General features: G+C 43.4%; 1 protein-coding gene across 1 annotated transcript in view; it reads right to left on the reverse strand.

The window, feature by feature from the left end:
• Positions 1-4,584: 4,584 nt before the first annotated feature.
• LOC119462101 (translation initiation factor eIF-2B subunit delta) overlaps positions 4,585-23,470 on the reverse strand; it is a 35,764-nt gene continuing 16,878 nt past the window's right edge. Inside the window, exons 8-14 of the mRNA XM_049672836.1 lie at positions 22,443-22,519; positions 17,984-18,086; positions 16,101-16,228; positions 9,079-9,170; positions 8,870-8,955; positions 7,342-7,522; positions 4,585-4,972 (exon numbers count right to left, since the gene is read on the reverse strand). Coding sequence (XP_049528793.1) covers positions 4,770-4,972; positions 7,342-7,522; positions 8,870-8,955; positions 9,079-9,170; positions 16,101-16,228; positions 17,984-18,086; positions 22,443-22,519 — 870 coding nt within the window. The 3' untranslated portion in view covers positions 4,585-4,769. The remainder of the gene's footprint in view (positions 4,973-7,341; positions 7,523-8,869; positions 8,956-9,078; positions 9,171-16,100; positions 16,229-17,983; positions 18,087-22,442; positions 22,520-23,470) is intronic.

The raw sequence follows: 23,470 nt of genomic DNA on the forward strand, positions 1-23,470 counted from the left end.
AATGCACGGGACAAGGGCGTTTTTGCATTTCACCCCCCATCGAAATGCGGCCGCCGCGGCCGGGTTTGGATCCCGCGACCTCGTGCTCAGCAGCGCAACAACATAGCCACTTAAACCACCGCGGCGGGTGCCCTCCACCGCCACGCTCAGCACGCTTTTTTTTTTTTTTTTTTTTTAAGACAAGCGGGTGCGACAACAAACAACGTGCAGATGCCGCACTCGCACGTTGCAAGGAAGATGATAAATGTATACGTTGCAATAAACCACCGAAGTTGCACAAGCACATCGGGAGAAAACGTGCAGACCGGTTGGAATAGAACCGCAACCAATGAAACAAGTGCGCGTCAATTCTTACCGGAAACCAAACACACAGGGTAGAGTCCGCCGCGCAGGTTCCCGTGATGGTTCTTCAGTAGGAGATTGCAGTGCGAATGGACGGGAGAAGAAATGAACACGAAAGCGACGTAGCCAGGCGCAGTTGGGCCGACAGATAAGGCAATGGGGAGGGGAGGCTTCAGGGAGAGTTGGTTTGCGATGGCTGCGTAACGTAAAGCTCCCTGTCTATTCCTTCGTTCATGATTACAGGATCTTTCAAAGCATTGTTTCGTTTTTGGTGGCTTTTTGGTGACGCCCTCGCCACGTGCTTTCCGCTCTGCTCTCCCCCGCACTCTCCAAGCGTCCGGCGGCTAGAAATTGCCGCTAGCCTATCACGTGGTTACGGTCTCTTTCCCATGAGCGTTACCTTTATATTAAGGCGAATGCCTTATGCGTCTCGTTTTGAGGTGACCTTGAAAGAGTGGTTCCAAAGGTCGAAAAAATATGTACAAAAAAATCGATCTCATTAACGTAATTACAAACCCCATAACATTACATATGAATCGATAGGTAAATACATGAGGAATATAAATATGAATAAACTATCATGACAGTCATTAAATTATGATAATCAGGATGACAAAGCGGAAAAATGGGTAAAAACCTGGAAAGTGGGCACAAACTGAGAATTAGTGAGAGTAATGGGCGTAAGTATGATTATAATGGTAATGATGATAGTAGAATATAGTAATGACTCAATAATATCCATGACTCAACAAAAAGGGATTAACACTCAAACATTGGTGGAATGGATACCGAAGCGGGTACTAAGTGAAGGAAACGCTTAAAGATGGTGGTAGAAGTCCTAGTCATGACCATGACTATGATTCCACTGAATTAGGAGTGAATCAAGAGGTTATGAAGTGGGGGAGTGACTTGCAAAAATATATATATATATATGTATATACATATATATATACTTGAAGGCCCAAGTGAGAGTGACTCAGCAAAAAAAAAAGTGCAGAGTCATGGTTCGAGTTTAGTGAATCATAGGAAGGGCGACTTGCAAAAAAAAAAAACATGACTTGCAAAATTGATGGTAAATTGTGGTTTCAGAGTGATGATGACTCAGCAAAAAAACTGTGAGTCATGGTTCGAGTTTGGTGAATAAAGGATGACTTGCAAAAATGACTGCAAAATATGAGTTTAGAGTGACCGTGACTTAGCAAAAAAATTTGCTGAATCATGGTCCGAATTTGGTGAACTAAGAATGACTTGCAAAAATTACTTTGCAAAATGTGTAAAAAGATGTGAATTAAGAAAATAAAGGAAATGTCAAAAGAAATTTCACGAAGCTTGTCATGTCATTCAGTTAGCGGCACTCGGGCTTTCGCCTTCATGTCGTCTTAGTTGTAGCATAAGGGACCCCTACTAATTTTTTTTATTACCAGGCTTCAAAATTATCACGTGACAGAGCTCCTCGTATTTATTTATTTTTTCCTCGCTCCATGCACAGCGCGGAGGCTGCACATGCGCCATCACACCTGGGAAAGCATGGCTGCAGCGCCAATGGCGACACAATAAATGAGCTTTGTTTCTAGCTCTGCGGGCTTTTTCAAGTGTTTTCCTGTCAATGCATGTGTGTATGTCCGTGCAACTACCGTTTTATCCATGTTTCTCAGGCTGATCCAGTTCTTCTTCTTTTTGGGGTTTTACGTGCCAAAACCAGTTCTGATTATGATTAATTTTGACCACTTGAAGTTCTTTAATGTGCACTACAGTGCAAGCACACGGGCGTTTTTGCATTTCGCCTCATCGAAATGCGGCCGTCATGGCCGGGATTTGATCCTGCGACCTCGTGCTCAGTGGTCCTAATCTTACTGCCATAAAAATTATAACACTAAATATGGTATATTATATCATCAATTCTTAGTAGTGCAATCACAGTTTACACAAAATTTGAGTTGTATGACGTATGCTGAAATTTCACGTAAACAGTAAAGTATACACGAAGTCTTAGTGATAAAAAATTCAAGCAAGGGCCACGAAAGCTATCAGAAGAGGCTGAAACTTGGTTGCTAACAAAGAAACTCGAAGCTGACAGCACAATGGGCAATATGAAACGATAATCATAACATCCAATAAGGAATCGAATGCAAGACCTTCTAAATCAGATTCAAGGGAAAAAGTGAAATTGGGTAACAATCATGTGATTCACAGAACAAATTAAATTAATATAGAGGAGAAAAGTTTAATGTGATAGAATCACGAGGGCGATTAAGAAAGTAATGCCTCCAAGCCCACTACTTTGCCAATAGTAGTGCAAACATTTTGAACTCTTTATCATTAACTCACTGATGTTTAAGCTATAGAATGTCACTTGCCTCCATATTCCTATCTCTTCTCGTTCCAGAGTAATCGAGCAAGCCATGGCACCCAGTGGTGACGTCCGGTTGAAACAGCGGGCTATAATTGAATTTCTGACTGCGGAAGGTTGTGGCTTGTGTGGAGATATTATGCGGCTGGATTTTGGTCTTTCAAAGTCCTTGCCCACCTCCGCACAGTGCTGACGTCAACACAGGCATCCCCCTAAACTGCAGTCAGACGGCGATAAATGTTGATGGGCGCACAACGTTCCGCAGTCAGAAATTCAATTACAGCCCGCTGTTTCAACCGGACGTCACCACTGAATGCCATGGATTGCTCGATTACTCTGGAACGAGAAGAGATAGGAAGGTGAGGCAAGTGAAATTCTATAGCTTAAACATCAGTGCATTAACGATAGAGTTCAACATGGTTGCAGTACTATTGGCTAAGTAGTGGGCTTGGAGGCATTACTTTCTGAATTGCCCACGTAGAATGGCTAGATATTAGATAATATACTAGTGCAGGGTGGGCTCAGACGGAGCAGAATAACGGTGAGTGGAGATCTGTGAGAAAGGTCTTTGCCTTGCAAGTTTCATTATTAAAAAAAGAAGAAAAAGTGCAATGATAAAGCTACTGCTGATGATGACGACCACTAATTCTTAAAAGGCACTAAATGACAACATTAAGCAGAATATCTAGAATCTCAAGATTGCCATAAAACGACAAAAAAGATAAAATTGTTCAAGTCAGCTGCAGGAAGTCAAACAGTACACGCAAGATAAGGAATCAAAATTCATGTATTCGCACAGCAGATTGTGTACCAAGGCTTCTGCAACTTACCTTGCATGAAACAGTCTGGCTGCACATAATAGTGCAATAACTATTACTTAAAGAATATTGCACTTTGGGTTACACAAGATTTCAATTCAATCTTATTGTATATTCTTTAAATGTAAAGTACAAGAGCTATTAAACACAGTGCAAGCTTTGACCATGTCTGTAATACAATTAGAGTATACACGCATGATGCAATGAATGCACTGCTCCTCATTCAAAAGGGAATGAAAGATGAGTCAAGGTGTCCTACATTCACTTTTTCTCTCACAGCCTTGTGTCCCATGGAACATGGAGTAAACTTGCACAAAAACATGATGCATTTCACATGGTTGAAAGAGAATGCATAAATATAGTGGTTGCTACCACTCAATCTAACAAACCACATAAAGCCAACAGACAATGAGGCCAAGGAAAGCATCGGGGAAATTAAGTGTGGTTGAAATTGGAATGTAGAAAATAATGAAGAAAAGAAAAATGAAAGTGGACAAAAAGATAACTTGTCGCCGGCGGGACACATTATCTTTTCGTCCACTTTCATTTTTCTTTTCTTCATTATTTTCTACATTCCAATTTCAACCACACTTAATTTTCCCGATGCTTTCCTTGGCTTCATTGTCTGTTGGCTTTATGTGGTTATGATCAACAAAATCGAGCACTTGGTTCCCCTTCTTCTTTCATTCAATCTAATGGAATAATAGATCAGCACATTGTGAATGCTTTCTCACAAGCAACCACATATGCTTTACTCAAGTACCCTCATTCTACCTTACAGTATCACATGGCATACCTATATTTATTACTTTTCTTGCCCTGCATAAAACAGAGAGATGATACTTAGAACAGATTGTATGAGCAGCAGCCAGGTACTCATTAAGGTTTTGTTCCCCTAATACTACATAGCCATTTTCTTTTCAAGTGCTATAGATTTTCTAAACAGCCTCACTTCTTTCAACTCTCTCAAGAGTACAGGACCACAAAACCACTTTCAGCATTTTTCACAAATAGGACCACACACATATGGAAGGCAGTTTACACCACCAAAAACAATGTAGCCTCGCAAACCAGTCACTGTCATGTATTATATTTTATTACAAAGAAAAGAAGTCATTTCCTAACGCCACAATTAAGGAGTCCTCCCATTGCAAAAGTCAGACTGCCGAAAAGCTCCAAGTTAGCGCGAGTGAAATCCACAAGCTGTTGTATGTTTTTCAACACCGCAATGTCCCAAAACAGATTACCCTAAAGCAGTTCTACTGGTAGACAGCATTTCGCATTCGTAACACAACAGGCACTGAGGTGCAGGGAAGTATGCCTTTTTCTGTGATTACCATGTCCACAAATTGGGGTGCCGTAACATCATACATGAGGTTAAGAAAGCTCAGTGATGGCAAGTCTTTTAGGCCATCAGTCTTAACGTTTGCTGGCAGACTCGACACAAGCTGAGAAGTTGGCCCTGCAATGAGAGAAGCAATATCACAGAGTTATACCAGCCTCACTTTTCTATAGCAGTTATAGACTCTTTTTGGTGGTTTATTAATCACTTGCAATCATGTGTGCGGTGCCCTCCCTGTCACAAAAATATATCGCCTCCGGTCAGCTGTCAGGAGGCACCTGACAGTGCACACCATTTTTTTTTTGTTGTTGTTGTTGTGGCACTATCTTTCAAGAACATTTTATTTAAAGAATGTCTTCCTCGGTGAGTTATCCCCACTTTTCCATATCAGGTACGTCTGTTTCTAATATCCATTTCTAGCCTTTATCGTGGGGCGATCCCTAATATAGTGCAGTCTAAAAATGTGACAAAACTGATGATGATGACTGATGATGGTTATGATGACGACAAATAGTTGGAAGACGATTCAACCTCTAGCTGACATCAATCAAATGTTGTCGCTCCAGTGCGGCTCTCACAATAAATTATTAAGTTCACACACCTCATTCTCACCCCCAACTCGCCTCGGAAGACATTGTCTTTCATCGACTTCACTAACAGGTTGAATTGCCTTCCAACTTTTTTCAACTATTGATAATTACACTTTGTAGTGCCTACATACAAGGCCAGCACTTTCTTTAGTACTTACTCGAAGGAATTCGTGCGTGCTTTTCATCACGCAATACAATTGAAAGAATGACAAGGCTTTTTCTACGTGACGCTTTACAGAAAGAACTTACATGTGTTTATTGAATCTGAGAATGGTTCTAGTGCAGAGGATAAATAAATTTAAATAAAATTACGAATTTATTGTTTCACAGCTGCAAAGTCGGCTAAGAGGAATGCCGGTGAGAAGGGCTACGGATTGATTTTGACCACCTGGGGTTTCCTTAACGTGCACCCAAGGCATGGTACATGAGGGTCTTTGCATTCTTCCAGTGCATTCGTTGTGGCCAGGCATCAAACCCTCAACCTCATGCTCAGCAGCAAAATGCCACTGAGCCACTGCGGTGGGTCCAAGGATGAATACATTCTGAGATCAGATGACCAGCATTTACAAAAGCACTCAAGTAAGCGATAATGAGGACGCTAGAGAAAATGGTTCTTGTGGTGATCCTCCATAACACGATGCTGGCAGGAGACTACGCAGTACTAGAGCCTCGGGAATAAAGAAAATCTTCTGAAATAAACCACTTACATTGCGTTTGATCATGTGAGTTCATCATGTGGGTGGACTCAAAGTGAGTGAACCTTCATAAATGCAAAGAGTTAAGTAATGTGTACGGCCAGTATCGGCTTGTTCACCATGCTTGGCTTAGGATGCGGATTCATTTCCATCCGCTTGGCTAGCAACAATGAAACTTCCCCATTTGAGGCATAGAAGTTCTCAGAATCAACAACTGATCTCAAAAACAGCTATAATGTACAGTTCAAGTGGTAGCCTGCATCATCATTCGTTGCTTCCGGACATTACAAGCTGCTTATAAATTTAGCCGAACTAGGTGTAAGGCAAGAGCCATTGCTTTGATGGGTACAAGCCGTGCTGACACAAATCTTTTGGACCTAGTTTGGACAGGCCCATTATATCTGAAGAACCAACTGCATGACACAAACGCCAAGCAATGTTTGCATCTTGCACACATGCAGTGGACCCATCATATACTCAGGCCCCCAAAACATTTGAGGCTCATATTCTTAAACACTAAAATAAATTTCAACTAAAAGCACTGCCCCTGCTTGACAAAGCATGCTTCCTAGAAAGAATACCACAAAAACATAAATGGTTGATCTACTATAGGTCAAATAATAACGCAAAAGAAAAATGCTCATTAAAGAAATGCACAGCTTCCTCTAAAGCAATAATCCTGTTTGTGCATGGATGATCTCTGAGCAGTAAATGAGTCAAGCTTGTCAAAACCCTTTGTTCATTCTCAATGGGTAGGAGTAACTCGCTTTACACTGCAAAAGAGGATGCAATACCATAAATGTTAATTTAGATTTTAGATTCTGGGGTTTTATGTGCTAAAACCACGATCTGATTATGAGGCATGCCGTAGTGAGGGACTCCAGGTTAATTTGGCCACCTGATGTTCTTTGACGTGCACCCAATGCACGGTACACAGGCGTTTCTGCATTTCACCTCCATCGCAATGCGGCCGCTGTGGCCAGGTTTCGATCCCATGCCCTCGGGCTTAGTAGCGCAACGCCTTAGCCACTATGCCACCATGACAGGTCAATGACATTAAGCCCAGTTTCCCTAACAAGGTGAACACCTGCACATCTTTTTGGTCTTTACCAAAAACATTGCTATAAAGCAGTAACACTAATGGTCTGACGAACTGCACAAGAAAAACTCGAATGAGAAATCTGGCATAATTTTGCTTACTCACCCAGTTCATTGAGCGCAAAGGAGTCTGTGATGACCCTGTCAGAAAACTTGTACGTTTCACAGCACACCAACACTGGTACATTCCTCGATCTGGCAACCAGTGCTATTTGAGAGGTGCCAATGTGGCCCATGACATAGCCATTGGCCAAAAGGGTACTGGCCCCAAGCACCACTTTGGTCACCTGTAAGAATGGGAAAAACATTTCTTTAGAGTTCACTGTAGCTTTACCAATTCCACTGCAGGTCTCAAATGTTCATGACTGTTGCTGCTTAGTCACTAAAACACCACAAGGTCACACGTGAAAAGAATTTTGGCTAGTAGTAAGTGACTCAAACACCACAAGGTCACATGTCAAAGGCCTTATGACAAGTGCTAAGTCACTGAAACACCACAAGGCCACACGTCAGAAGCCTTATGACTAGTGCTAAGTCACTAAAACATTACAAGGGCACATGTCAAAAACCTTATGACTAAGTCACTGAAACACCACAAGGTCACATGTTAAAGGCCTTATGACTAGTGCTAAGTCAATGAAACATCACAAGGTCACATGTCACGCCTTATGACTAGTTCCAAGTCATGGAAACACGAGGTTCCATGACAAAAGCCTTACGACTAGTGCCAAGTCATAGAAACATCCCAAGGTAACATGTCAAAAGCCTTATGACTAGTGTTAGGTCACTGAAACATCACAAGATTGTAGCCGAAAGGTGTTCCCGTTAGTCATTTTTAATAAGACACAGGTGGTGATAAGTGAAGAGTAATAAGCAGTGAGGATAACAGCAGCTAACAAAAAATGTAACAGCGGTGTTGGATGCAATTATCTTTTAATCTTGGTTTGAAAGCAAGCAGCATATAGGTATGTTCCAGAACAATCAGTTTTGCAGCTATCACTTTCTCTAGTTGTACTAAATACAGTGCAACAAGGGCGAAGTAAAGGAAGTGAGATGACACTAAGTGGTGGCAGTCAACAAATAGTTTATTTGCACATGAACAACAAATTAGTAGTCTGCAGATTGATAGCATGACACTTTGAGACATCAATATGAAGTTTTCACAGCCTATTAACTGTTATGCCAAGAAATCATCATCATCATCAGCCTATATTTATGTCCACTGCAGGACACAGCCCTCTCCCTGCGATCTCCAATTTCCCCTGTCTTGCGCTAGCGGATTCCAACTTGCGCCTGCAAATTTCTTTACTTCATCACCCCACCTTTTTTTCTGCCGTCCTCGACCGCCCTTCCCTTCTCTTGGTATCCATTCTGTAACTCTAATGGTCCACCGGTTATACATCCTACGCATTACATGGCCTGCCCAGCTCCATTTCCCAATAATAGCACTTCGCATAAAGCTCAGTATTTCATTCTTGAAATAAAATGTGCATCTGGACTACAGAAAAAACAGTTAAGGCCAGAATAAGTGTGAAGGAACTCAAGAAACACCTTATGCTGAAAGTATACATTGAAGTAGTCTATGCCGTTGACATGTTTTTGAAAAAAAAAAAACCAGCAAAAATGAGACTTACCTCCTTCATTATGTAGGACACGGCAGTTATAAGGACATAAGTACAGCTGATTCCAATATTTGATAGGTAGTCACACATTTCTCGACCTACAGGAAAGGGAACTGTATTAGATACTACTTCCTTAGACCTGGTATAGGAAACAAGAATGTAATGGATGCAAAGCAAGGAACAAACAACGCAACAGTTCCAATATAATGTGGCACACTAACCTCGAAACTGCGGCCGGCTGTCGACAACGATCACTCTGAATTTTTTCCCAGACTCGTGTGCCACCTTGAGCACACTCTTGACCAGCGATGAGCTGCAATGACAATGTGAGCAAAAATGATAAATAAAAAAATATACGACTGCAATGACTGGTGGCAGAATAGCTACCGATGTACAGTGTTCAGTGAGTGAAACGCGATACTCGGAGCATGTGGCTGCCGACATATTTTAAGCCACCAGTGGGCGCTAGGAACACCAACCTGGTGCATTTTTGTGCCACATGGAAGCGATAGCCTTTGTGATGCATTGCGACTGCATTTGGTCCCTCAGCAATCACCCAGTGCTCATCGGTGGTGCAAAAGCACCAGCAGCCATGCGGCCCAAGTATCGCGTTTCAATCGCTGAGCACTGCATAGCAGACTTGTCTATATAAGAAAAGCGATGAAAATATACAACACTGCTGATATAGCCGACAAATATTACCATACCTGCACAAGTACAACATGAGTTCCATCTTTTTTTTTTTTTTTCAGTATTAAATGCCTGAGGAAACATGTCACATTATATTTAGGCCTTAAATATCCTATATTTCCAATCTTCAGGTTCTAAATGTGGCAAGCTCAGTTGTCAGGTGTCTAAGCTTTGTGGGAAAGCCGAACTTCTCAATGGCATGAGGCACTAGTTGGTGAATTGCGAAACAACTTGAAGCCGAAAAGAAAAATGGGGGCAATGACATCATAGGGTCCAACTAGAGTAACACCGATACCGAGTCATCACGCGCGATGGCTCAATCTCCCACAGCAATACTAGTCCATGGAGACTTTGATGTACAAACACAGCAGTGCCAATGCAAGCACAAGCAGCTCCTTGGGGCAGTGCACCGTGTTACTCTTAGAACATCTTAGCACCATGGAATGGTCCCATGCACAACGCTGGGAACTCTATACCACATCAAATGTAACAAATTGCCCATTGTGCTACACTATAAATGCCTATTTTGTGTACACAAACACAGCCTTTACTGTGCATCATCAATTTACATTATAACAATATCATTATTTTGCCTTCGCAGTCATCAAAAGCTTCCCCTTATGTTATACAGTCGATCCCAAATAAATAAAACTGGGATATATAGAATTATTGTCTATATCAAACAGTTCTTAAATCCCCTTGGAAATCCCATGCAAAAGTATAGCAGTGTGCTACGCGTACATCAAACTCCCGTTCACCAACACATTCGATATATCGAACACTGCCACGCTCTTGCCCCTGCAAGTGCGGAGACATGATCACTTATCGCGTCATTGGAAATACTTAATGCTCACAAATTTGGAACGCCACTGTTTTGACAGATGCTGTCAGACAACAGATTGAATCTGAAGGGCAGTACATGCCATGGAGGAAAAATGAGCAGGGTGCTCTTAGTTTTACAATATGCTGCGCGTATGGCTGGCTCGTGCAAACTGCAGCCGTTCGTTTTTGGCAAGAGCAGATCACCACTCTGCTTCGAGACCATGAAAGACATCCCGGTCTCATACGCGTTCAACAAAAAAAGCATAGATGACGCTCAATATTTTCAGTGAGTGGTGCCGGGCAGGGGATGCTGAACTGGAGACGCTGCGCCACCGGGTCTGTCTTGTAGACAAGGACTTTCTGCAAACAGCATTTTAGGAATCCCACGAGCGGCCAAAATCCCGCTTGACTGACTGACCCCAATCTCCGCTTGAACGGATCTTTATCATTACAGGTTGAAGTGAACAAAACCACCACACGCCACATCCGCAAAGACCATTGTGGTAGCAGGGCACAAGACTCATCGCTGTGTGAATCGCAGGTCTGCACTGAAAGCGTTTTATTCATGCTGCGTGGTTTCACATGAGTGGGAATGGAATCGGATGTTCCGCAAGATAAAAGCCCCTTTTGAAACTGACAGCGTGTGCGTAGTATCGGCCGTCACCGACACTAGGGGCTGGAGGTGACGAAACCCGACACAACAGTCCACTTGGTTCGTTGCCCACTGCATGATGATTGGCCGTTTAGTTTCCGTTTATCATCCATTCAATACAAAGATTATGTAAAACATACCAAACAGATGAGGGTCCCAAAGTCAACGACTGCAACGGGACCCTCGGTTCAAATTAAAAAAAAAAAAATGTATACAAGGCATGGGTTAAAGCAGCAAAATTAAAAACGTAGAAGGAAAACAAAAGAATGCGCGAAATGCAATACATTGGTAAGAGACAATAAACGAAGAAGTACATATATCAAGAGGCATAATTATACAGAAGAACATATCATCGGGCATGGAAGGTTATTTTCAAGTACTGCCAGGAGAACTTCATTACAATTTTATTTACAGATATACAAATGACCACATGAACATCAAGGTCTCACTTTTGCAAGCATTTCTTTGTTGCTAATTTTGCCTTCGAAAATTCTTTAAAATTTCATTAAACTCTCGGGTCTTACCCCGCAACCACCACCTGATTATGAGGCACGCTGTAGGGGGGACTCCGGACTCATTTGGACCATGTGGAGTTTCTTAACGTGCACCCTATGGACGGCACATGGGCGTTTTAATTTCGCCGCCAACGAAATGCGGCCGCTGCCTCCTAGATTTTATCCCACGAACTCGTGCTTAGCAGCGCAATGCCAAAGCCCCTAAGCAACCACAGCAGGTGTTCAAAAATTCTTCAGATAATGTTTGATAGTAAGATATTCAATTTCTTTCACATTTTGTGAGGTTGACGTTTCCCAGCATCTTGAACGAGCAACACATGGACGAGCGGCGCTGCATCCTCATATTTTTCACAATATTAAATTGCCGCTAGCACTCTGCATTGCTCTGTAGTATCAACAAAATACCCAGTGTCACTTCGTCTGAGAACTACATTAAAAATATGTGAAGATACTTTTTGCGCTAGTGCTCCTTGCTTTTAAAGCCGTGAGTGACCGTAGCCCTACGCAATGCCAGAGGGGCTGACGCTGAGGAGAACCATAGAGAGTCTACTGTTGCTAGTTGTGGAAGGCGGCATTCTCTGGCTAGATTAATGGGACTAGGGCCACTATGGCACCCAACAACCTTGTCAGCGTAAGGAGCGGCTCTGCGGTTAACAAAATAGCACATGTATAGGGTTTCCTTACTACTTTCTTAACGTTTTGCGCGATGAACTTCTAACTGGATTAGATTAAGTTGGATTTTTTTTGCCAATGTGGCTTGACAAAGCGCCAAGTCTTCCGGGTAATCCGGGAGACTTAGCAGGTATGTAGGTGATATGACTATGAATGAATGCAAAGTATAAAGGTAACAATGCGTGTCCTGAAAAAAACGCTTAGGATTTAATCAATGCTCTTATGCCGTAAGCTGTCTTTTGTGTAACAAATGCAATATCATTAGTAAACTTCAAGTTAGGATCTAATGTTATGCCAAGGGATGACACACAGTCCGCTGCAGGAATAAGGTGACTGTCGAGGGTTACTTGGGGTATACACGGCAACATCCTCTGTTTTAACTATCATGAACTGAGTTTTAACAGGGTTTAAAATTAAATGATTCAACTGACACCCTTCTACAAAACTTTCGCTAGTTCATTGCTCAGTTTTAGGACTAAGGTTGTCAAAGACTTGTCTGACAGGGAAATAGTGGTATCATCAGCATATAGAAAAGTATTAGAAAGATTAAGAAAATCAGGTAACTCATTAATGTAAATGCAGAGCAACAAGGGTCCCAGTTTTGAGCGCTGTGGTACACCTTGATTAATAACTTTTGATTCGGAATAAGCACCCTGTACACATACTGTTTGCTCACAGCCAAGTAAGCAATTTAAAAAAAAGTTAAGGCAGGACCTGTCATAACAGGTCGTGCTGTTGGTAAAAACGTATTGTTGGTATTGTAACAGACATGCAGCCAGGCACATTCCCATGTGATTCGCAGTACAAGTGAGCTAATGGTGGCGCGGTGCATATTCGTATACAGGCTAGCTTGCTCCTGCGGCGCATTTACTTCTACCTTGTCTTGTATAAAAACGTGCAACAAGCACATTTCACACAAGCACAACAAAGACACCGTGACGCGCGCGAGGCACACCGTGGTATTGCTCCAAAAAACGCGGGCTTTTAGAGTTAGCATTGCAATCAGTATATCAAAGGCCATTCCACAGCACGAGCGCCTCGCAACATTTGTGAACAAAACGTAAGTCAACTTCTGTGCATTTGACACGGCCTTGGAGAAGCAAATCGGTAAGCTCCCACTTTTCACAATCTCTGGAAACTGTTTGAGATGTGCAGGGATCTCACATAAGCTTCAGATAGGCATATTTTATATTTTGAACTATTCCGCCACCCCCTTCGGGTTCAATATACAGTAAAAGCTCGATGATACGATCACAGGCTAATACGAATTTCCGGATGATACGAATTTTTCTGTGGTCCCGGCCAAGCCCCATTACTTTGCAACGTGCTAGAGAACGGTTGTTACGAATCGATTTTCAGCCTGCGTCGGTTGATACGAATAAACGCCGCCCCACCGACGGCCGCGAAAGAGAACAGCGCGCAGTCACGCGCTTTCTCTCCTTCTCTTTTGGTGCGGAGGCGCGGCGCCGGACAGTGCAGACTCCGCGACTGGGCGCGAAGAGTTTGAAGCGGTGGCGCTTCAAGAAATAAATGCTTTTTACGTACATGTGCCTGAGTGAGTTCACCTCTGACTCTTTAATTTAGCTACAGTCGAATCTCGTTAATTCGAACACGCTTACTTCGAACATACCGCGTACCGACAATGCTCTTAGCAGCGCGCCAAATAACGCGGCGGCGCCTCCGACCGGCGTTGCTCCGACACCGCCATAGAGCAAAAGCTCAGGAGAGACCCCTCAATGCTGCGCGCGAAGGAACGGGGGAAAAAAAAAAGAACCCGAACCCGCGGCGGAAATTTCCCCCTCTCTCAAATTGCAAGGTCGCCGTTTCTGCATCGCGCCGCAACAAGCGTGTACGTGCCGACTAGAGTGTTCTAGACAACCGTATTCTAGCACACACTAGTGCGGACGTCTCAGCCACGCGGATAAAATGGCAGTGAACCCTTCTCCTCTATTTTCTAGTCACATGTTGAACTTGCACGCTGCGGCAGCAGCGCAGAGGGAAGCAGCGGCGGAGGCACAGTTGGGCCAACGAAACTGCCACGCCCGCAAACGCCCCGCAAACGCTCGCTTCCCGATAACGGCAGAAAACGAAACTTCACGGGGCGGCTAAAATAAGCTGGCGCCAGCACGGCGGCGGGCGCGCACGGAGATGTGCGCACAGAGTCGAAGGTGAGAGAGCTACGAGGGAGTTGAGAGGGAGGGCGAGGGGAGCCACCGAAGCGGCGGAGTTGACGCGGCCAAATCCGCTTCCCTGCCGCCATCCTCCCTCACCTTCGACGGTCTCCGCGCGCACCCGTGTGCCGGTGCCGGCGCCGCCCGCTCGCTCCCTGAAGCTTCGTTTTCTGTCGTTATCGGGAAGCGACCGTTAGCCGGCGTGGGCAGTTTCGTGGCCCGCGCTTGCTATGCGCTTGCGCGCCGCGATATTTCACGACTCGCACCGTTCGTGCATCGTGCTATGGTGCACGAATACTTCAAAAATACGTCCTTTTAATTCGAACAAATTTTCGGGCCCCTTCGAGTTCGAATTATCGAGATTCGACAGTAGTTTTAATTGTGTTTCGATGATACGAATTTCGGCTAATACGAATATTTTTCGTGACCCCGTGAGATTCGTATCATCGAGCTTTTACAGTATCCGGGATTGACTGTACTTACAGGTTTGTTATATTCTTAACAAGTGTTGCGCTTTATTTAGGCAGCCAGGAAACATCAGCATGTAAAAAAGAGAAATAACTTTTCAACTGCAGTGGGGCATACAAAAATGTTCAATGCTCCAATGTTTGAATTTAAAGGGTGCACCTAAAATTGATCTGGTCCACTTTCTGGGATGCCAAAGGTGATGTACTAATTAACCTCATTCTAGCGCGCACCATTTTTTTTTTTTCAAGAAAATGCGTCCCAATATTACCTGCACATTAAAACTAGATACTAAACCATGTTTGTGGCGTTGGCAACAGTCTGCCATCAAAACCAGCCTCTTTGCCACTGTCATCATAAACTGGCAACAGAACAAGTTTTTACATAGTTCAGTCACGTGGCCAAACGCACTGCTTCCATCACAAAGAGCTTACCCAAAGTTCTTTTACGTGCTAAGCTAGTGTCAATGGTTACCGCTTCACATATTGAGCATTCTGGAGATGTCCATGCATTGCAGGACGAAGTGGTTAATCTAGGTGTAGGCCACCATCTCCATCGTGACTGCTGCAGAGTCATTCAAGAAATTCGGAATATCAAATGCATTGGACCACATGGAGGATGGCAGGTTTTGATCCACAGACAGTGATAGAGAGCTGTGCAAGAGTATTGGCTTGGCGATGGATATTACGTGTGAATAAATCTGAATTGTGTGAAGGTAAATTCTGTGTTTAATTTTTTTTTCCTAATCACGAAAATAAGGGGCGTGCTACTTTTCTTGTTACAAATTTAAGTGCTCATTAGGTTTGGGTGCACATTAGTTTATTATTTTGAACCTATAGATAGTAGATGTGCATTAGCGAGCAACATTGGACAAGTTGCTGTTGTATGGCTTGATGATGCTGAAGATGTACATTTAGATTTGTGCGCACTTCAGAATCGGGTAATACGGTATACAAGAGGATAGTAAAATTTAACAACATTCAATTAACAGCACAGAAGTAATGGCACAGAAGGTTCAGCGAGTTAATTCCGCAAAAGAAATGCATAGGAGGTCGCAAGTTCATAACCACGTTTAGCAGAGCACTACTGCCTCCAAAAAAATTTACTAGTCGTAAAACCTACAACTGTAAGAAATATCAATTACTTCAGCACAAAATGGCATTTCTTTTAAATCCTATCCTCACAATAAATCCACAGAATACTACCCTCAGAATATGGAAGTTTCAGGAAGTGATGAACGAGAAGACGGTGTTTACCAGCAATATGTCAAAATCACATCCTCATCCATGATCTTTTGCTGGGCCTCTACTGTGATCTGCCGCTTCGCCAGACATACTTCCTCATGCACAAACTTCCTAATCCATTCCTTGAGACTCTCTTTTACCTGAAAAAGGAAGAAACAAACAAATTTAGTCAGAGAATGCAGCACACAAAACCAGAACACTAGGCGAGCGCTAGTCTAGTGTTCCATGTTTTCTTTGCACGGTCTTCTTTGCGCTGCATTCCCCAACTAACTATGAACCAACTCGCCCAAATCAAAGTCCTGCTAAACAAACAAAAAGCTATAGAATATGAATGGACATCCCGCATGTTCACACACAAAACTTATCATTTTCTATTCCTTAATTAATTAAGGCAACATCTTAACAAGGCATCCAGAACAATCGAATAGCAAGCAAATGTCGCATGCTTCTCAGCGCATCCGATGTATGTTGGAAAAAACAAAGTGCCTTCTCTGCTTTGCTATGTTTTCACAGGAAACCCGAAGTCTCAGAAAGGATTCACAGGAGGTCAAAAAGCAATTATTCTTTAATAGCGAAATTAAAGTCAAAATTGGCTTTAAAATAATAATTTAAATATCATATGCGCATGAGTACACCTTGAATAGAATCCTTCCCGAGAAAGTGTAAACTGATAGCAATATGCACTAAATTCGCAAAAGCCACTCAAAGTACACAGTGTACATCATAAAGCGCTAGCAATACTCCGGGATATGACGTATTGAGAGTCAGAAACACAGTTTATGTTTTTTAGCTTGGCTTCTGCACAAGAAGTACAACGGTTCTCTCGAATTTAAGAACAAGCAAATGCTCCGTTTTAGAGAATTAACCTTGTTCAGACAGACTTTGATGCATCTAATGTTAAATTTCTAAGACAAAGAAAGCTTTGCACTTGGTTCAAATTCAGATGAGATTCAAACTTGGCACATGCAATTCTTGCCGATGTACACACTGGCTTTCTTGGATTGACTGATTCATATATAAAACTGCGTATGCAAACTAAAGGACATAGCACAAGAGAGAGAAATTCCTCCGACATAAAGTGCATGTTTCCTTGTGCACGGGAAGCAGTTTTAAATCATGACAGAATGCAATACATAGATTAAAAAAATGAGAACTTCACGGTAAATGTCGACACGACTGCACATTACAAGTTAAGCAAGATATGCAGCTGTTATCCAAACAAAAGAAAATAGATTTCGTTTTCTTGAGGTGGCTAAAGGCTAACGCTGAAAGTGGAGGGGAATGACTCCTAACCCACTCTAAATTTAGTGATACAAATTCAGTAATGTCGTAATTGTTTAGATTTGTACTTCCATCATTTTACTCAATGTTCCCATTTGATTACTGCAGTTGAGCCTAGAGAAAATTAATGCAGACTCTGTGAAGTGAACTTGCTGAACACATTAATTTTAAAGCGCACTCTGCAGTCATGTGCCAGAAGAACTTTTCGTACAGCTGCTTATGCATGACAGCGACATGAATTGATTTGTGTTTAAAGTACATCTTAACATGCATATCTATGATAAATACTCAACGCCCTATTTCACTCCTCAATGCACCGGAAAATTACTAATGTCTTTACTATGTGCAATTTTTACAAAGTCCTGTCTTCGTGAAGCAAACAATATGTTCCCATATTATGTCTTGCTTGTTCACGCAATATGCTTCTTGGTGGCATAATATATCTTGTATTCCTGCAGTTGCGTGAAAAATATTTATCTGAGGGGTTTTACTATCACCAGACTGGCAGGCTATTTAGTACTAATAAAGGAAAATTGAAATTAGCCCTGTGTGCTTTGTTATGACAACAAAAGTTTTAATTCTTTAGACAGTGGTGAGAATGCCGACCTTCTTACCTCTGCTACAGGCTCCGTATCTTCAATTTCAGAGATGCGGGCCTTCAGAAATGTCACTGCATTCTGCATACTCATGCTCAAGGGCCTGGATTTATTTAGAAACCTGCATAAAAGTATTTTTAAAATATACCTATAACACAGTATATGGTATGAGAACCACCTTGAAATAGCGCGCAACGGGAAGGCACAACATAAAGGAAGACAAACACAGGCGCCTGTGTTTTCCTTTCTGTTGTACCGTCCCGTTGTGCGCTATTTCAAGATGGTTCTCATGCAAAATACCAACTAACCCAACATTCAACTCTTTTAACACTCTATGATGAAACTGCAATACCGAACTTGCCTCACTGCACTGCCTTTCACATCTTTATACATGAAAACACAGCACTGAAAAAAAAAAAAAAAAAGGAACTGATGTGTCAATGTGGCAGCGTGAACTAGGTAAAAGCTCTTGAAACTTTCCAAGTTCAGTCCTTGGCTCCTTTTTAAAATACAATGAAGTAAATTTTTCGTGACAGAAAGTTGCATAGGTCCAAACCCACGTCATCAAAATCTATGATGTCACGGCGCGCAGGTGCAGCAAATTCAAGGCGGGCTCACCACCTGTTTTAGCGTTTTAGAACTGTTTAATTAAGCCTCTTCTCATGGCAAGAGTGGTATTTTTGGTGTCACTGAATGGTAATTTACTAACACAGGCAAAATAATTTTCCTCTCTAGTGTAACTTTAAAAGTGCGGCTGTTAGCTTTATCGAATTTATCACATTCCCGCTTACTTGAAATCACACAAGATCACAGACATTTAGTCATACAGCCTAGTGCAACAGAGAAAATTTTTTTTAATGTGTTATGGGATTTACGTAAATGAAATACATTTCACACAGCACATATCAATTGCAGAACTCACACAAAACAATCACACACAACGTAAGGGCCTCATATTTGACAGCCAGTGTCAGCATGCACAGCAGGTACATCACGAAGTAATCATTAATGTTTAGCCTTTAAAGCATATATGACTGACAAAATAACAGTGAAATACTATGCATACCATAAGTAAATGAACCGGGTGCCAAAATCCAACTGCACTGTCGTGTGATATTGCTAAACTTCAATCTTTGAAGCACAATGGTTTAGCACACACAGCAACAATTTCACAAGTCTCTTTTCAATTAGAGTTGCTTTCCTTGCGTGTAAACAATCCGCACTACAACCTATATATAAGCACATTACTCCATAAAGCAATCTGTCGATAGCTCTGCCCTGACAGATATGGCAAAACCATTTCCTTGCCAGCTTGACAATAACCTGAAGCCTCTTGTGTTTCTGAATGATACTGAAATAAGGAATGTTTATCCAGAGCACACAGGACTGTTTGAAAAAACGAAAGAACTGCTCACAGAGTTTCGTGGAGCATGGTGGTGTTACGCAAGTTCCCTACCTCGAATCACCCTAGTTCCTGTCAAAAATTCTTGGTCTTCTCATTCAATGGCATTCTCATAGTCTCCGTTTTTTTTCTCATAGAAACAAACTTCTGTGCACGAAGGAGTTTGGAGCGGTGTTCAAGCTCATGCTTTAGTAGATTTGTGCCATCACTGCACAAAGGTGCACTGCACCCCCTAATTTCCCCCGCACTGTGTACCAACCGACCAAGGACACCAAGTGTACAAAGCACTTGCCAAAAACTGCTACTGTAGAGGCAATGAATGAGACGAAGGGAAACCAATGGGCAAAATTTTAGAGCACAGCTCTAAGGTGCCCCGGTGGCGAGCGTCGGCATGCCTCAGCGTTATACCTCGTAACCGAGCGAACAAGCACAGTGAAAGATGAAAGCGAACGTGGAGCGCAGGGGCAGATGAAAGAAGAGCATGCGAGGAAGTAAGTGGAAGCATGAGGCGGAAAGCAGAAGAGAAGCGGAGGGGCGAAGGCCTGCGCATGTGCTGAGTTGCCAGCTGCCATGGCTTCTTCAGCCGTGTGGGCGATCTCATTTGCGCTTCTGAAGGGGGGGGGGGGGGGGGTGGCGTGAGGTGGGGAGGGCTACGCTCGTCCATGGCGTCAGCTGCTGAGGCCAGCCCATGGTATCAGCGTGTGTGACAGGGATCACTGCTGTTGCAAGGGGCGATGGCGAGCGGCTACGAGTAAGGTTCAATGTGACGCTCGATGGGTGTTGTCACCACTGACACTGGTGGTACGATTTCCCCGCGACGAAAGGCCACCCTCGTCGTTGGAGGAATGAAAGCGCGCAAAGAAAAGCGTAGCTCCACGCAAGACGGACTATGCAGCGACAATGGCTACGATATGGTGCCAGAGTAGCCCGTATCGTCTGTATGGAAACAAGGCACTGCATGAGCTGCATGGCGGTTGCCGTGAATCACAGCCCCACATCACCCACGCGCTGCCTCTCGCGATCTCCAAATTAGCGAGGCAGTCGCGCCACACTTCGCTATGTTTGCAATCTGCTGCACGAGACAGATTGTCCGCGCCAGCTACACTACTCACAGTGTTCTCTTCCTAATATGAACTGTCTACGTATATAATCATAATACAAAATATCAACATGCGAAATGAAAACACGCCTAGAGCTGCGTTCAATTTTCTAATTAATGAGTATCGTAATCATCGGTGAATTTTTTGTTAGTCACAAGCACTTGAAGCCAAGGATAGCATAAGGCAAATTAACTGTGTTTTAGCTAAATACAGTAAAAGCTCGATGATACGAATCTCACGGGGTCACGAAAAATATTCGTATTAGCCGAAATTCGTATCATCGAAACACAATTAAAACTACTGTCGAATCTCGATAATTCGAACTCGAAGGGGCCCGAAAATTTGTTCGAATTAAAAGGACGTATTTTTGAAGTATTCGTGCACCATAGCACGATGCACGAACGGTGCGAGTCGTGAAATATCGCGGCGCGCAAGCGCATAGCAAGCGCGGGCCACGAAACTGCCCACGCCGGCTAACGGTCGCTTCCCGATAACGACAGAAAACGAAGCTTCAGGGAGCGAGCGGGCGGCGCCGGCACCGGCACACGGGTGCGCGCGGAGGCCGTCGAAGGTGAGGGAGGATGGCGGCAGGAAAGCGGATTTGGCCGCGTCAACTCCGCCGCTTCGGTGGCTCCCCTCGCCCTCCCTCTCAACTCCCTCGTAGCTCTCTCACCTTCGACTCTGTGCGCACATCTCCGTGCGCGCCCGCCGCCGTGCTGGCGCCAGCTTATTTTAGCCGCCCCGTGAAGTTTCGTTTTCTGCCGTTATCGGGAAGCGAGCGTTTGCGGGCGTGGCAGTTTCGTTGGCCCGACTGTGCCTCCGCCGCTGCTTCCCTCTGCGCTGCTGCCGCAGCGTGCAAGTTCAACATGTGACTAGAAAATAGAGGAGAAGGGTTCACTGCCATTTTATCCGCGTGGCTGAGACGTCCGCACTAGTGTGTGCTAGAATACGGTTGTCTAGAACACTCTAGTCGGCACGTACACGCTTGTTCCGGCGCGATGCAGAAACGGTGACCTTGCAATTTAAGAGAGGGGGAAATTTCCGCCGCGGGTTCTTTCTTTTTTTTTTCCCCGTTCCTTCGCGCGCGGCATTGAGGGGTCTCTCCTGAGCTTTTGCTCTATGGCGGTGTCGGAGCAATGCCGGTCGGAGGCACCGCCGCGTTATTTGGCGCGCTGCTAAGAGCATTGTCGGTACGCGGTATGTTTGAAATAAGCATGTTCGAATTAACGAGATTCGACTGTAGCTAAATTAAAGAGTCAGAGGTGAACTCACTCAGGCACATGTACGTAAAAAGCATTTATTTCTTGAAGCGCCACCGCTTCAAACTCTTCGCGCCCAGTCGCGGAGTCTGCGCTGTCCGGCGCCGCGCCTCCGTACCAAAAGAGAAGGAGAGAAAGCGCGTGACTGCGCGCTGTTCTCTTTCGCGGCCGTCGGTGGGGCGGCGTTTATTCGTATCAACCGACGCAGGCTGTAAATCGATTCGTAACAACCGTTCTCTAGCACGTTGCAAAGTAATGGGGCTCGGCCGGGACCACAGAAAAATTCGTATCATCCGGAAATTCGTATTAGCCGTGATCGTATCATCGAGCTTTTACTGTATAGAAATAATGGGTAAAAAGGGAAATGAAAGAGGACCAAATAACAACTTTGTCCTCTTTCAGCTCCTGTTTTTCTCCTGTTCAGCTCCTACCAGATGCCACTGGTAGGAGCTGAACCCACATCTTCGGGATTATGCGTGCAATGCTCTACAAACTGAGCTGCAGTGGTGGCTGTCCTCTCGTCCACTTTCCTGGGTATTTGTGTGCATGTGTACTAGATCTGAACAAAGGAGTGATCTCCCAGCTGATGTGGCACATGCTTTTAACCGCAGGCATCATGTAGTATGTGAAGATAGGCCTCAGCAACTGACGAAACACAAAAAATCATGCTCCATCAACAGAAATGGCATAGAGATAACAGAAAACTGTCTATTTACTCAATATTTTTGTCCAGTCTCTCTCTAATGTCCTGGGATACTCTCTTGCTGGCATCACAAGTGTAGTCCTCTATCAGCTGCAAATAAATATGAAATTATGAGACAAACCACAGCAGTAAATTCATTACATTTAAATAACTTTGAAGTCGATAGCCATAATGACTAACTGCCGAAAAAAAAAATTTCAGGACACATCACTTGAACAGCCTACTGCATGATAGAAAACAAATTGAGCTACAGTTGACTTCTGTGAGACCGAAGAAACTGGTTGAATTATCCAGCAGGTGAAATCAAACAGAAGACCAAAAAAAAGAAAAATGACGAAAGGCACCACCGATTCATCTTGCACTGACTTAAAAATTTAAAATGCCCTCAAATTGAAGGCACACCCATTTTTTATTGTTTCAAAGTAGAAAACTAATGTAGAAATGACATTAGGGCTCCTAAACAAAGTAGAAATTGAACGCACACCCAATATATTAGCAAGAAAAAATTAATTTAGAAAAACGTACAATGCCTCCAATTTCGGCAAAATAGACGAAACCAGTGTACTAGAACTTCCCAGAATGGAAATTTATATACCTAATGTCCATCGTCATGACTTTAGGACAGCACTTTACCGCTGTCTATTACTCCCCTTCACTGCCCTGACATATTCAAAAAAAAGAAATCTGAGAAGTGCAAGAAAACTTGGCAAAAGTCATTGTGTATTATTTTCTTGTCAAAATTGCAAGAAACTGAACCCATACACATGTGCAAAAATTTCCAAAAATTCCCGACTTGACTTGTCATCGGCATCCGAGGACACTCATTGCGACGGTGAGTTAACTCATCATCGGCAGTTATGGAGTCGTGACATGTCGTCCTTCGTATGGTGCATAATGCATTTGATAGTCTGCATTTATCAAGCAACTCTGCAACAATAGTAAATTGGATTGTGGCCCACACCTAGAGTAACCACTTCGCTAGTTCGTCCTGTGACGCATACAATTCTCCAGAATGCCAAGAACACGTGATGCAACCTGTTG

This window comes from Dermacentor silvarum, chromosome 8 (genome assembly GCF_013339745.2).
Source record: "Dermacentor silvarum isolate Dsil-2018 chromosome 8, BIME_Dsil_1.4, whole genome shotgun sequence".
In the NCBI taxonomy this organism is placed as follows: Eukaryota; Metazoa; Arthropoda; class Arachnida; order Ixodida; family Ixodidae; genus Dermacentor; species Dermacentor silvarum.